Source organism: Chenopodium album, chromosome 25, assembly GCF_948465745.1.
Source record: "Chenopodium album chromosome 25, dcCheAlbu1.1, whole genome shotgun sequence".
In the NCBI taxonomy this organism is placed as follows: Eukaryota; Viridiplantae; Streptophyta; class Magnoliopsida; order Caryophyllales; family Amaranthaceae; genus Chenopodium; species Chenopodium album.
The window spans coordinates 36,379,590-36,396,198 of NC_137858.1; the positions used below are offsets into that span (position 1 = coordinate 36,379,590).

At 37.7% G+C, this 16,609-nt stretch overlaps 2 protein-coding genes across 3 annotated transcripts; one reads left to right on the top strand and one right to left on the bottom strand.

The window, feature by feature from the left end:
• Positions 1-7,510: 7,510 nt before the first annotated feature.
• LOC145614647 (psbP domain-containing protein 3, chloroplastic-like) lies at positions 7,511-9,592 on the top strand. Of its 2 annotated transcripts, none has more exons than XM_081669713.1 (9): positions 7,511-7,677; positions 7,755-7,949; positions 8,050-8,115; positions 8,227-8,307; positions 8,400-8,482; positions 8,574-8,649; positions 8,876-8,994; positions 9,071-9,136; positions 9,246-9,592. In XM_081669713.1, the coding sequence occupies exons 1-9, from the start codon at positions 7,566-7,568 to the stop codon at positions 9,270-9,272; spliced, it is 825 nt and encodes a 274-aa protein (XP_081525839.1). In that variant the 5' UTR covers positions 7,511-7,565; the 3' UTR covers positions 9,273-9,592. The 2 variants fall into 2 exon arrangements, with proteins under 2 accessions (XP_081525839.1, XP_081525840.1); XM_081669714.1 differs by having other exon boundaries at positions 7,512-7,677; positions 9,092-9,136.
• A 1,976-nt stretch (positions 9,593-11,568) lies between these two features.
• On the bottom strand, positions 11,569-15,749 carry LOC145614471 (SWI/SNF complex subunit SWI3B-like). Its single transcript, XM_081669527.1, has 6 exons — positions 15,521-15,749; positions 14,971-15,422; positions 13,032-13,421; positions 12,738-12,882; positions 12,036-12,163; positions 11,569-11,956 (listed from the first exon to the last, which is right to left on the bottom strand). Exons 1-6 carry the CDS (start codon positions 15,732-15,734, stop codon positions 11,756-11,758), a joined length of 1,530 nt encoding a protein of 509 aa, XP_081525653.1. The 5' UTR covers positions 15,735-15,749; the 3' UTR covers positions 11,569-11,755.
• Positions 15,750-16,609: the final 860 nt, after the last annotated feature.

The following is a 16,609-nucleotide window of genomic DNA, read 5'->3' on the forward strand; positions in this document are numbered from 1 at the left end:
TCATTCTCTCATTTTCGGAGTAGAATAATAAAAAATAAACAAACAAAATTGAAACAAATGTCATCAAGTCATATATAAGTTCATCCGGATATTTTGTACACATCGCTATTCTTTGTTTTTTTTATTGGTAAGGAGAAGGGTCTTACCGGGCCGGAATCTTGAAAGTGAGGAAAGGGGGGGGGGGGGATGGGTTTGGAAATCCCCACCCCAAATTGCTTCTAGTGGAATGCAAACCTTACCACTAGACCTAGCTATGCTTGGTTCATCTCTATTCCTTATTTGTTAGTTTGAATTTTACATAAACAAACATAATACGAGAAGCTACCACTTCATATATAACTTAAGAGCGTCCAAATAGCACTGGACAAATTTTTTTTTTTTGACGGGAAGCAGGGGAATTTTATTACGTTAAGTTCAAAGCATCAAAGAGTACAGTATCAGAGGCACACTCCGGTACCTCCTCCATCCACACACGCATCTCATCATACATCAAGCTACTTTGAGCTAATCTATGAGCTACCCCATTTCCTTTCCTACCCACATGAGAAATAGAAAAACTAGTACAAGAGTTTGCAATGTGAAGAATGTCCTTCACAATTAAACCAAAGCTCGAAGACTGACATTTCTTATGCTTCACATGCTGAAACAATTTCAGATTATCAGTCTCTAAAATAACTCTTCTAAAGCCAGCTTCTATGGTAATAGAGAGGGCGTGCCTCGCAGCAAGAGCTTCCCCCACCTCAGCATCAAAACCATTCTTCAAACTCCAGCAGGTAGACAGGAGCACATCACCCGTATGATCTCTCGCTATTCCACCAAATCCAGATGCTCCATCTCTGAAACAAGCCACATCTGAATTTATTTTGCAGAAGCCTTCGGGAGGGGCCTTCCAAGAGTGATTAGTTCTGGGAATAGGAATAATGGAGGGAGCGTTCGTCTCGTTCGCCTTTGCATACTCTCCCACTAAGTTAATAGCTCTCTAGATCACCACTTCAATTTTCAGATTTTTCTTTTCAAAATGCCACACATTTCTTTTTAGCCAAATCCCCCATAATAGACACCACATGATGTCCCACCATTCTCTATTCTTATTTGCTTTAAGCATATGAGAACAGAAGGACCTAAAAGAGAAGATGTTAGCACTCTCAACTTCTAACCTTAGAGGAGAATAATACCATATAGCTTTGACAGTAGGACAGAAGAGAAGGGAATGCAGGATGGTTTCAGACTCTTCACCACACATAGGACAAACCTCATCTACATTCATACCTCTTTTTTTCAGATTACTACAAACTGGGATACCCCCATGAAGGGCACGCCACCCAAAATTTTTGACTTTTGGGGGGACATTCGCATTCCAGAGGTTGCACCAGATGTCTTTGGAAGGGGGAGAGGAAGAGGATGCATCAGCATTCTTAATTGATTTCAGCAGAGAAAAATAAGCGCTCCTGACTGTAAAATCTCCTGATTTCGAGCACATCCAGGACCAGCAGTCTTCACTAGGAGAAAATAGCAGAGGTATTTTCATTATTTCTGTTATTTCCCATTCGACAAAAAGCTCCTTAAGCATAGCATCATTCCAAGCCCCATCAGACACCAAATCCCTAACATACATCGGGCTACTACTGTCAATTTGGGCTCTTGGCAGAATTCTGAAATTTGGAAGAGTAGGAACCCAGGGGTCCTTCCAAATATCGATTGTGTTTCCCGATCCTACCAATTTACAAGCACCCATCCTCACAACATCTCGAGCAGATAGAATAGACTTCCAAGTATAACTAGCATTTGGCATTGCTTTAGCTGTCATTAAGTCCGAGTTCGGGAAGTATTTCTGTTTTAGAGTGCGAACCATCAGGGAATTGGTATTTGTGAGAAGTCTCCACACTTGCTTTGCAAGCATGGCCTTGTTAAAGCATAGAAGATCACGCATCCCTAGACCCCCTTCTTTCTTGGAGACAATCACTTTCTCCCAAGCCACCCAAGCAATCTTGTGTTCATCATTTTTCTGTCCCCAAAAGAAGTTACGACACATTCTTTCAATTTCCTTAAGGATACTCACGGGAAGATTGAAGCATTGCATCGCGTATGTGGGAATAGCTTGAGCAATTGACTTTATGAGAACTTCACGCCCAGCCTGAGAGAGATAACCACCCTTCCAACCTTTAAGCTTTTTCCAGACCCGATCCTGAATAACTGAGAAAATTCTTTTTTTTGAGCTTCCTAAATAAGTAGGAAGACCAAGATATTTGTCATGTCCCTCAACGGCCTTAAACGATAACTTCATCTGAAGCATATTCTTCTTCTCTGGCTCAATATTTCGGCTAAAAGAGACCTCAGATTTCTCCATATTCAGTTTCTGACCCGAAGCAGTTTCATAGGTTGAAAGAATATCAAGCACATTCTCCACTTCTTCTTCATTTGCCCTTATAAACAACAAACTGTCATCTGCAAAAAATAAGTGAGATATTGGATCCACCTTTTTGCCAATTTTTACCCCATGTATGATCTTCCTCTTTTCTGCATCTCTAAGTAGGGTGGATAAACCTTCAGCACAAATAATAAAAAGGAAAGGGGACAAGGGGTCCCCTTGACGGAGCCCTCTAGAAGGCAAGAAATTCCTTGACGGTTGTCCATTCACAAGGATTTTAAAAGAGGCAGAACACACACACTTCATGACATTTTTAACATAGCCATCCGGGAGACCCAATTTCAGCATCATACGCTCAAGAAAAGACCACTCCACTCTATCATAGGCTTTACTCATATCAAGATTAAGCCCCAAAAATCCTGCCTTACCAACTTTCTTTTTCCGCAAATAATGAAAGCACTCATATGCAACAAGAATATTATCAAAAATCAAACGACCCGGAACAAAACCACTTTGAGACTCATGAATGATATCCGGCAAAACAACTTTCAACCTATTTGCAAGCACCTTAGTCACAATTTTATATATCACATTGCACAAACTAATGGGTCTATAATCCGCCGGAGACTCACACTCTTTTTTCTTGGGAATCAACACAATGTAAGTCTGATTAATATCCCCAACATCACCCCCATTATTCAAAATGTCCAAGACTAAATCAATAATATCTGGACCAACAATATTCCAAAATTTCTGATAAAAAAGAGCACACATACCATCCGGGCCTGGCGCTTTCGTGGGATGCATTTGATTTAGAGCTTGAGTGACTTCGATCGCTTGAAAGGGCTCAGCTAGAAAGTTGGACATTGATTCTGTCACACGAGCCTCCACAAGATCAATAATGGGATCCATGTCCACCTGACATGATGAACCAAACAAAGCTTCGAAATGAGCAGCAAGGACTTCAGATATTTTTTCCTCTTCGTGAAAAATGTTTCCTGCTTCGTCAGATATGGCAGCAATGTGGTTACGTTTGGCCCGTTGTTTAGCTTTCGAATGAAAAAACTTCGAGTTTTTATCGCCGTTCTTGAGCCATTCTTGTCTACTACGCTGCTTCCAGTAGAGCTCTTCCCTTTCTTCTAACTCATCTAATCTGTCATCAATTGCCTTCATTTGTGAAAGAACCTCAGTGGACTGTTCTTCTTCCATAAGGGTCGCCATTTGAGCCTTTAGAGTTCTCATTTCCTTGGCAGAGCTGCCAAATTTATCTTTGCTCCAAGAGCCAAGTCTTCCAGCAGTATTGCTCAGGTTCACACTAACATTTCCTCCTCCATCCCAAGCTTCTCTGATAATGTCAACACATGACTCATCTCTCAACCACATCTCCTCAAATCTGAAAATTTTTCTGAGTTTCTTTTTCTTTACCCCATGAATTCGATCTTTGACACAAAGGAGCAAAGGAAGGTGGTCAGATTTCCTTTTGTCAAGATGAGTAACATACGCCCCCGAGAACATCTCCTTCCACTCGTCATTGGCTGTGAACCGATCAAGTCTTTCTTGAAGATTGTCATCACCTCCACGATTGTTAAACCATGTAAAGGGGTATCCAATAAAGCCCAAATCATCAAGTCTACAAGTAGTAAGTGCATCACGAAATATGGCAGCCTCTGAGTACCTAAAATATGCTCCACCTTGCTTCTCCGTGGACCACATCATCAAATTAAAGTCGCCTCCACAAAGCCAAGGCATATTATGATCATTAATAAGATTTTCTAAGAGAGCACCAGTTTTATATTTGTTTTCATCCTCGGGGAAGCCGTAAACTCCAGTAAATCTCCACCAACTCCACTCCTCACATTTTACATGAGCGTCAATGTGATTCAAGGAATATGATTGAATAGAAATCTCCCATTCACTCCTCCATAACAACGCCAACCCCCCACTTCTTTTCCTTCCCTCCCCTACACATCCTACAACTAGCATTCCTGAAAAATTCAGTTTATTTTTTACCCTCTCCATCTCACCTTGACTAAGTTTGGTTTCTTGAAGAAACACCAACCCGGGATTTTCCGTGATAACAATACGCCTAAGCGCATTGACTGCCCGAGAGCTCCCCAAACCCCGGCAGTTCCACGAGAGGATGAACCTCATTTGTCACCGAGAGCCCAAGTAGTGGGGCCCGCCACTATGTCAGTCATGTCAGAGTCAACATATGGGTTTGTTCTGCTGCTATCTATAGCTCTCTTCTTTGTGCTGTTACCTCCATCATCATCTTCACTGCTCACCTTCTCTCCATCCTGCTCCTCTCTCTTTCTAATACTGCCACTAATTGTAGCATTATTTCTATTAGTCAAACCCTTCCTGTCCTTCACAATCACTACCCTTGTTTTTTTCTTCTTTTGAGAATTCAGTTCTGCCTCCCCTGTATTGATCGCATCACTCAGCACCCTCAATTGCACATCCTTCGTAGCAACTAAAGTGTTCTGAGTTTCTGTCAAAGTTCCCTGGGGTTGGGAAACTGGTAGAATCAGAGTCTCTCCTAGTGCCACACTCTGGTCAGCATTTGCTTGGGCTTTATTTGGGTCCAACGTGACATCATTAAGCTTACTAAGCACTGCTCCCAACTTCTCATGACTCACTTTCTTCCCAGATGTTTTCGGCTTAGTGATGAAAAGGCTCTTTGCACATGATGAATTAGAGGAAACCTGATCATTAGCACCATCACCTTTATTACTCTTCCATGGAGAAGCCTTCATCCATCCCCCATACTTCATATTAGGTTCATCCTCATCTTTGCATACTTCGCAATCTTTAACCCCATGACCTATTCTCCCACAATAGAAGCAGAACAGCGGAGGCTTCTCATATTTGATCTCAAAGAAATCTTCATATCCACCACGCATTTTCACTTTTACCTTCTGCATAAGAGGCTTAGTGACATCAATCATCACTCTAATTCTCAGAGACTTATCAATGCCCATACATCCCGAATTCTCCATCTTAATATAACGACCAATTTTGTTCCCTATGGCCTCCACATTCGCAGTATTGAGCCTGCCTTTGAAAGGCAAGTTATACACCCTCACCCACATTGGAATTTCGAACAATTGAACATCAAGCGGTTTCACATTATCATCAATTTCACCAAGAAGGATAGCATGTCTATCAAAGTGCCAAGGTTGCTCATCCATAACTCTTTTCTTATCCTTCCAATGGTGGAATTGGAAGATATAAGTATTCTTTCCAATGTTGCTAATTTCCATTCCGTGCCTCGGTTGCCATACGTTCTTTATTGTTGTCATGAACGCATTGGAATTGATAATACGATCTGTCCAAATCTTTCCAACAAGCCCTAATTCGATCCTTGCATCCTCCTCATCTGCATCCCCTTCAATCCATTACACAACATCCTCCGAATCAACAATATTATTGATCTCAGTATCAGAATTCTTCTCGGACTCATTCAGCGAGTCTAGGGTTTTATTCAAGGTTTTTTCTAAATTTTTATTTTTCTCTAAGGGAACTACTTCATCAGAATTTACTCTGTCTGTAGTAATATTCGAATCCATGGCTGAACAATCACACAAGAAAGCAAAGAAAACCTTCAAAAGAAGGAACACCTAGGAAAACCTAGAAAAACCCTCCCAAGGAAAACCTAGAGGGGACGTTTGGTTTTTTTTCAGCACTGGACAAATTAAAGTATAGTTTTGCACATCAGCTTGATTGGTCATTGAAGTTGAAGCCATTGTCCATGAATAAATTTGAGCATTAAATACAAAGTGATCAAACTGATCACTTCTTATTAGATTATTATGAATTTATGAGTTTACTTAATGAAAAATATACAAGACCTGGTTCTTATGGCTTTAACCTGAAAAAGATACAAGTTGTACTTCATCTCTAGCGCTTGTAGGAACCATGCATGCATGCAAAAATAATGGATCATTTAAAAGATGTGATTTCTCTGTTTTTTTTATTTTTTATTTTTTATTTTTATTTTTATTTTTTTTAACTTGCTATACCTTTAATTTTAGATACACTATTTGCAGGAGTGATTAGACTAGGTAAATGGATGAATTAAGCTATAAAATTTCCTTTCTTGTCGATGGTAAAGTTTTATCAATTAATTTGTCCGTTTACCTAGTCTAATACTCCGTATTAATGATGAAAGATATTAATTGTCAAATGCGCACGCTTAAAACAATAACATAAAAAAAGATGGAAAGGGTACTAAATCATAAGTTCTAATTTATATTGCACCAAAAAAAAAAAAGTTCTAATTTATTTATTGGAATTGAAAGAGAATTTGTAATTTTATTGAAGTATTACACACATATAATTTTTTTTTTTTTAATTATTGAAAACTAATTTGGCACATTTATTATTGATGGCAATTTGGCATGCCTCTATGTCAGAGGAGCATAAAAAACTGTGCTCTCACAATGGATGTACCTATATCACTTTAGGTGTGTTAAAATCATATATATATATATATATATATATATATATATATATATATATATATATATATATATATATATATATATATATATATATACTTCGTATAAAGTAATACTACGTATAATAATAAACTTAAGTTCTTATGTGATTTTCTTTTCTTGTGCACCCCCAGATAAATCTCTAACTCCGCATTTATATGATTTTCTATTATATAAAGTAATATCATGACTAATAAATATACGAGTAATGACTAATGACAATTCAACATTAATAAAATCTAAAACAAGTTCATCAATACCTTGAATTTTTAGATTATTAATTGCACATGACTTTTAAGATTCTCGTGAGTCGTGACTATATGAGTTGTACAATTAAAAACTAAAGTTGGCCTAGTGGTTATAGTTGACGACCCGCTTTGCACCCATGTATGTGATAAGGGTTGTACTTTTATTGGATAATCTCATAATCTAAGGCTTAATTATCGTCATCTTATTTTGCTAAGAAAAACCTATTTAGTTAATCTGAGGAGAAAATGGAGTTAATCATGGTAAAAGTAGGCGTTGTGAGTCTATAACACTCTTAATTGTAGTATCTTCCTAAAAATTAAAGTGGGCCACATTTTGATGCTCACCACAAAGCGCAAACAGCAAATGGGCATATGATGGACCAACCAAGAAATATGATATCCTACACAAAAGAGGCTGCTCTGCCTAAGAGAATCACTTAATTAGTCAGGATGATGATGGCAGCTGCTCCAACAGCCACAGGGAGCACAGCCACTGCGTCGTTGCTCCGGCTGCGCACTCCCTCTCTTTCCTTGCCCCTCGCTGCTCGTATACGAACTTCAGGTCCTAAACATACATACCCCTTTTGTCATTCTATTGATAACACAATCAAATTTGACATTCAGATGGCATATTTGCAGGCAGGCTAAGCTTTTTAACTAGAAAGCAGTCTGTTGTCTTCTGCTCTCTCCCAAATACTCGACAAACCGCAGTGACAGAACATGAATCTGACAGTAGCAGCACCAGAAGAAGAGAAGTAATACTTCAGATGGCTTTCTCTGCAATTTTTCAAGCTGCCACTGCTGCTGTTTCTTCACCTGCTCTAGCACTTGATGGTGAGGAAAATAACACAACCCTTTTATGTCTCATAGTATTTCAATAACATTCATGAATCTATATGTACTTCTATGTATTTGCCATTGGATGTTATTTCAGATGTTCCTGCAGACTTTCGCATCTACTCTGACGATGTTAACAAGTACAAGATTTCTATCCCTCAAGGTAAATACTGTTATTCAACAGCACAGTTTAAGCGTGTTGAACATAAGCTTGATCACATATAGGGATAATATACACAAAGTTTTACTGAAAAGTGCATGATTTACCATTCAGAATGGCAAGTTGGAGCTGGGGAGACAGATGGAATTAAATCCATTACAGCATTTTACCCTGAAGAGGCTTCTACTTCAAATGGTAGCATATCATTATGCGAAACTATATCATAAAATAATTACACAAATGTGAGAATACGTCTAATCTCCCTGATGAACTACTTTGTTCTGCAGTCAGTGTGGTGATCACTGGAATTGGTCCCGATTTCACAAAATTGGAGTCTTTTGGCAATGTTGATGCTTTTGCAGAAAGTTTGGTAACCGCCGCCAACTCACCACTTAAACATATTCCATTGTCATTCATATGTTGAAATCAATGGTATATCTAAAGTTTCCACAAATGATCAGGTTAATGGATTGGACAGAAGTTGGAAGAGGCCTCCTGGGATCGCAGCAAAACTCATAGATTGTAAAGCTAAACGCGGTAACTAGTTTGCTTTTCCCCCTTATTTTTGGTGTGAACTAGAATAGGGCTTTGTTACATTCATCTTATAAAATATGTTCAAGAAAACTCAGCTCAAACGAGGATCAACCAGTATAAGTAAGGGCTACATACTCAAGTTCAATTCACAAATAAACTTAGTAGATATGTTATGTATATGCAGTAAAATGTAACATTAAAAAACCTGTTGCCCTTTTGAACCGGACAGGACTTTACTATATTGAGTACACGCTCCAAAATCCTGGGGAAAGTCGCCGGCACATCTACTCTGCAATTGGGATGGCGAACAATGGCTGGTATAACAGGCTTTACACAGTTACTGGCCAGGTAAACTTTGCTTAGATCTGTTCATCTGAAAAAAATTGCAGGCAACTGATGCTAATTAAGTTACTAAAGTTATCAGTATAATTTGCATATATTGAAGTTTCTGGAAGAAGAATCTGATAAATTTGGATCCAAAATTGAAAAGGTATGTCAAATAAATTACTAATGAACCCCCATCAACCTTAATTCAGCTATTGCTACTCTGAACAAACCGTCTTATTTGCTAAATCTTTCGGCTTTTATCTTCTTTGCAGGCTGTCCAATCATTTAGATTAGGCTGATGGAAGAGACTCTTACTAAGCAGTAACCGATGCTGTCATTAGCCTAGTACAGGAAAAGGTGTTTATGCTCTTTCTTAAATCTTACTGTATATATTCATCAATTTTGAGGATAAAAGTAATGATCCAATTGTGAGTATATTATTCAACTGGCTATGCTGCAAAATGTTGCCGCTCACACAGGTAGAAACTATCACACTGTTTGTCAGACAACAGATCAGTTTTGCTGAGAACTTTTTTTTTTTTTTGTTTATGTATGAAACTAAATCAATTCTTCAGCTGAATTTAATATAATATTAATAAAATAGTTGTATCTAGCATGATCCCTTTGTGTTTAACTATAAATGTCTATCAAAATCCATTTTGATTTCGAAGCGAAAGGGGCACTATATTATGGGACAAAGGGAGTAATAAGGGATAGAAAGTGTACATGTTGTAATGTGCTCACATTAAGAAGGTAGACAATACCTTGCACTTTCATCAAACGGACCTGCAGCTGACCACTCCCCCTCACTTGTGAGACAATCTATGTCATAAGGAGTTGCCGCTGCTACTGTAGCAGTAGCTTCTGAAACCTCAATACCAGCCAAAGCTGACAAAAGTGCAGCCCAAAACATGCATAAGAATTCAGAAGTAAAGTTTATCCAACTTAAAAACAAAAACAGTACAGCTAGCTTTGACTAAAAAGATTGTTGGAGGTTCACAATTTTCAGTCAAATTCTCAAGGTGCTTAAACTTAACAGACTGATGCTAATTCCATGTATATATAAGATCAGCCACATCACAATCAATACCTGAGCCATTATGGGGTTGCTAGCATCAGCAACTAATGTAAGATACAATTATTTGTGACGGGTTCTGTTCCAGATTCAGCATCCATTTTGGCCCTTATGCAATTTAGTACCAGATCATGCTTCCCAAAAAAGATTGATAAATGTATCAGCCACTGTGATACTGTTGGATATAAAACTACCAATGTGGGATATTTGTTGCAGTGATAATTATACGAACTGAATGATATTAGTAGCAAGTTATATACAGTGAGGTTTGAAAATTTAGGGTAAGTTTGTACCTGGTGGAGAAGCGCAATGAAACAAACTGCAAAATATGCAGCATCCATGGTTTGAAGGCCTCTGTAACCACTCGGTAATGAACAAGGTCCGCGCTGGCTGCCTCTACAGCTGCTCAGCTATGGACGTAGCTGGTGCTTTTTCATTAACCGTTCATTCTTTCAAAGTACAGTAGATGATATTCCCTACTTCATTGAAGCATATGATAGCAAGGGGGGTGTGGATGTTTATGACTTAACCTCTGGTCTAGTCGATGGGATGCATTTAAGATAGCAGTAGACGAGGAGGGCGTGTGGTGGTTGTGGTGGTGGGATGAGTGGGTTGGCCAATTCCATGGCTTCCAAAAAGGCTTGTGTGGCATAAGGAACGTGAGTATTGTCATTGCCAAGGGCAGATCCAATGGGAGCACAGCTGGAGTCTAATGTGTATGAAGACTTGGTTTGGACAAGGGGATCAAATCCAAAAGGGCCGATGATTGGATCAAGCTCACACATAATGTAATCATAGTACCACGGCTTTATTTGTTCAGAGATCTCGTCCAAGCTATAAAAAATTTGCCTACCAACTTATCACTTTCTTCTTATTGGTGGTATAATTTGGACAATTAATTTATCCATTTACCAAGTATATCTTTCTTAACTTGTGTGACAAAGTGATGTGTTGCAAGTAAATAAATTGAAAGTCGAAAGCAGTATATATTATGTCCAGGGTTTTATGTCTTCAGATTACTACCTAATAGCTTTCTTTTTGACATAAGGTCCAAACTCATGTTGCCCTTTCATTTTAGTGAGCTCAAAATGCCTTATACGAAGTACCACATACTTCATCTGTTTTTTAAATATAGCATCACTTGCCTTTTAAGGAAGTTTCACAAATATTGCACCATATCCATTTTAGGAAAGAAAAATATTTGTGTTCACATTACAAATTCCTTATATACTCTTACATTTAAACATTTGAATCTCTACTTTATGCTTATATCACATGGGCACTTTTGTACTTTTACCTTTCTCTCTCTTCCTTTTTCCCACTACCAAAAAATTGTGTCCAACCCTTATGGTGCATTATATGTTATTTACCTAGCTAATTCAGTAATTAATAAACATCAATTTGACAAAAACATTCTAAAAACAAGATAGTCAGGGTATTAGGGGAAAAAAAAATATAAGTTATCTTTTTTGAGTCCATAGTTATTTAGGTGGCTAACAAAATTAGCCTGATTATTTCATTTCACATAAGAGGAGGCTCCAAGTGTACAACACTCGCTAATGTTCTACTTAATATAAGAGCCAAAATTAAATGAGTCCTAACTCCTAAATTATATGTAACATATTCATCTAATTTAAACTGCAAGAAACAATTAGCTACCCACCATAGCTTTAATGTTACACGTTGCAACTACACATAATGACTAAGCTATCTAGATGAAGGCATTTCTGTTCTCACAATCTCGTCTGTAAAATTTTCTGGAGATTTAGAAGCAGCAGCCTTGTTAAATAAAAGAGTGAGCTTATCTATGAAAAGCTGGTGCTTCATTTGCTGTAGCTGATGCCGTTCCCTTTCCAATTGCAAATCCTTTTCTTCAAAACGATCTATCTTATCTTGGATCTCTTTCATCTGTAACGAAATCCAAACAATAAAGTCATTACCTGTAAAACGAAGTTTATAGCGAGTCTATGCCAATCCGAATGCCAACCTTATCTTCGATAATGACAGCTATTGACTTTAAAAACTCGTCTTCTTCCTGCTTAAGCAAGGACTCTGCCTCTACACGAGCTTCTTCTGGAGTACAAATTATGCCACCACTGGCTTCTATAGCAGGATCTGGATCATAAATGTGTGTAACACACGTTACAGCTAAGAACACTAACTCAATGATCACAGCACACAGAAAATGATAAACAAATCTTACATAGGATATTATGTAAAATGAGCATACAATATAGTACACATAACCCTATCAAGCACAATGCGAGTACCACAGTGTAATCTTCATGCTAGTGAGATCAACATGCAACTAAATTACCAAACTGTCAGCTTCTCTAAGCCAACGTAATTAATGAACAGAGAATTCTTAAACAAACTTGTACTAATGGTCACACAAACCTCTAGCTTATTAAAAGGTCTAAATTATAGATCAACTATGGCACTTCAAACAAAATGTAGAACCATTATCTGGAACAAACAGGCGAAAAAACTAAATTTTGAGATTATTAAACAGAAAAATAAGAAGAAATTAAACCACGACGGCCCAAGAAACATTAAGAACTACAACTGCATCGTCCATGTAGGACCAAAATTGACAGGTAATCAAGCAGTAACACCAGCTTATGAGTCAAAAGAATGATAAGAAAGCGTACAAGCTGTAATACGTTCTAAGTAAGAAGGTAGACAATACCTTGCACTTTCATCGAATGGACCTGCAATTGACCACTGCCCCTGCTGCTGCTTATTAGACGGTCTGTGTTATATAGAGTTGCCACTGCTGCTGTAGCAGTAGCTTCTGAAACCTCAATACCAGCCAAAGCTGACAAAAATGCAGCCTACAACAAAAACAGTACAATGACTAAGGTCAAAAATATTGTTGGACGCTCACAATTTTCTGTCAAATCTTCAAGGTGCTTAAACTTAACCGAGCAATGCTAATTCCATGACAACCTAACAAAAAGCTCAGCCACATAGACATTGTTACCTGAGCCATTATTGGGTTGCTAGCATCAGCAAGTGGTGAAAGATGCAATTTCTTTGCAGGGGGTTCTGTACCAGATTCAGCATCCACTTGGCCCTTACTTGACATGCTTTCTTCCTCACCCATACCTGCAGGCTCTGCAAATTTTTCCCAAAAAGAAAGCTTGATAAAACGACCAATACATTCTTTCTCAGTTCTACCACCAACATGTTCAGCCACACGCTTCCAGTCATCACGATAATGCATAATGGCTTCCAACAAATGCAAAGTTTCTTTGTCAGTCCAGTCGGTCTTCACTGGTTCACTAATCTCAACCCGTCTAAATTCTGAAGAATTAACACCAACTTGGTAATTGCCACGAACATAGCACCTTGCACAGAGCACCAGATCATGCTGCCCAACAAAAGATAAATATGTCTTAGCTACTGTGAAGTAATTGTAATATTCTTGGGTAATAAACCTACCACTATAAGAAGCAAACTGAAAAATGAAGGCAAACCCTTTTTTAGAGATGATGATAGACAAAAAGAGCCATTATGGTCGCAAGATATAAGGTTACTTTTTACCTTATCTAAGTTAATAGCACAAAGCTCAACTAATAACTACAAGAGCTCCCTTAATCAAATATTAATGGTCAGTTTAGTAAGTGGTAACTAATGGTGGGAATGAGAATGAATTTGTATATAACTTTGTAAGCTGCTAGGGGATGTAATTGCATTACGATGGACAAAAGGATGTTAGTTTGCTTGTCAAATTACACTTCAATTCATTCCCATTACCGCTTTTGGTGCTTTATATAACTGGCTACCAAAGAAGTCAAATTAGTTAGAAATTTTAAATTATATCACCATCCCCTTAATTTCAAAACTGCTTTCCCCAGCCAAGCCAAACTTATTCATCCTCCAACAAATTCCCCCCATTCCCCTGATCCATCAAAATCAACCTATCTCAGCTTCCATATCTATTTCCATTGTCAGTCTCATCTAAAATCTGTGAAACCTCCAATCCTCCATCACCTGCAAACCAAAGCATATCTACCCCCACCCTGACCTCATAAGAAAAAACAGAAACTGGATGTAGGGGTGAGTTGTGATGGAGGAGATGAAAACTGGCATAAGACGTTGTATAAAATATTGTACAGAGTATCTATATACACATTATCATTTCCATCTTTCTATACCATCTTCCAAACAGGTCATACTCGTTAGTGCATTAGAGGGATGCAATCAGACCAGCATGGAAGTTTTTGAATCAAAGCTTTTAGAAATCCTAGAGGAGAAAGCAAGAAAGGTGCACACACAATTCTGTTTGGATCACTGCCTCACAAGACATACACTCACACATTCACAAGTCACAACCATAGGAGATCATCTTTAACAGACACGAAGTATCAAGTCACAAATTCCACATACTACAACAACAACATTAGAGACTTAGGGGGTGTTTGGTACAAACACCGTAAATGGAATGGAAACGATTTAAATAAATGGGGGAAAGGGTAATGCTAAACGTTACCTTTACAATAAGTTTGGTATTCTAATGGAATGGAAACAATTTGAGTAGATCATGTTTAAGGAAATGAATTTTGTCTTCACTGGTTTGTCAAGGGTAACAAATTGAGGGATTTTGTTACCCTTCGAAAACGGTATTTATTACTTTTAACTCATACTAAACAACTAGAAATGGAAACACATTTGAACCCGTCCGTTAATTGAATGAAGATTTAATCTTTTGTAATCGTCAACCATGATCATCACTCTCCCTCCATGCCATTCTATCAATTTACATATGGTGAAACTAAACACGACCTTAATTACATAATCGAGTCCAACACCATCATCTCATAAACCCTGATAAAACCCAATTTAACAATCAACTATACATTCCTACACAATGTTAATTTAGTGCAAGTAAACAAATAAACAAAAAGATGGTAATAAACAAAAAAGTATAACTTGTCACAAACAAAGCAGGCAATAGTGCAAGTAACTTTACAACCACTGCACATTTTGTTAGACTTCCGAATATTGGAATTCCCAACAGCAGCAGTAGCAGCCCCAGCAGAAGATACAGCGGCGGGTTCTCGGTCCTTCTCCTTCTCTTTCTCCTTGTCCTCCCACTTAAAAGGCGGCTTACCGGAGGGCGGGGAGTAATTGATGAGACCCCACGTGTCAAGAAAATCAAAGACGCGGCGAATGGACCCCACATCTCCGACGAGCCACCTCCTGACCTCAGTGAAAGTAAGCTTCTTAGAAGGGTTAGACCTGAAATTGCTAACAATGGCATTTCTGTAATATTTGTAAACATTAGGGTTCTTTGATGGTGAATTCCCCTCGAAGAACTCCGGCATATGCCGCACCTCGCAATCGTCAATCTCGTTCCATTTGAACCAACCTGTTAATCAATGGGGTTCCTTAATTCTTTTCAATTTTCAATCAAAAATAGCAAAACCAAAAGAAAATTGAAGAAGCAAGAAAAAAGAGGGGGGTTACTGGAGTAGCTGGGGACGGTGACGAAATCCGGTGACTTGGACGGCGGAGGAACTATCTCCGGCGCCGGAAGAGGTGGAGTGGGTTCGGCCTTTGTCGGCGCAGAAGTGTTGATGGCGGTGGTGGTAGTATTGGCAATGGTAGTGGGTGTTGGGAGCTCCATTAACACAGATGTTTCAGTTTTCTTTGCTGTAATCTTCCCACGGATGGACAACATATATGAATAAACTTTTTTAAAAAAATAAAATTAATAAAACCAAAATTCATACAATATAAATTGTGAAATTAGAAGTATTGTCAAAAAAAAAAAAAAAAAAAAAAAAATTAGAAGTACACTAGAGTGTACCCGTGCAAAATGCACGGGATATATATTTTATAGGAAGATAGTATTGCAAAGATCTAATAACAATACGAGTAATATATTTTAAATACGTGAAGTTGTTTGTGATATAGTAACTGACTCTTTTATGTGATTGGGTACTCCGTGTAGCTAGCTATTATAGAAGTTACTTTATCAGTGTTATAGGTGTTACACTGTCAATGTTATAGGGGTTACCCGTTCAGTGTTATTGTTGTTATCTCGCTAATGTTATAAGGGTTATGCGTTTTTTGTAGAGGTTACTCCAGTTTGCTTGCCGCAAAAAAAAAAAAAAAAAAAAAAAAAAAAAAAAAAAAAAAAAAGTGTTATCACATAAAAAAACATTATGTATGTATCTTTTGTTTCGAAGATTATTGAATTAATAGTAAGGTAGTTAACTGATTTTAAAAATATAATAAACAATTGGAATAATTTCTAAAGAGGAAAACAGTGGAACTTATGGTAGCGATATTACTATAAAAAAAAAAGTAAACATAATTTTGGAAAAAAATGTGCAATTATTGTAATGTTAGTGTTTTTAAAAAGAAATTGGGTAATATAATAAAATACTACGTTGGTAGTTTTTTGGGGTAGTGTGTGTTATTAAGAAAAATAATAGTGGAAGTTTTTTTTGGAGGGTTTTTTATTTTTATTTTTAAAATGATAGGTGGAAGTTATTTGGAGGAGCACAAAAATAAATAAATAAATAAAGAAAAAAAGAAAAAGGGAGTGAA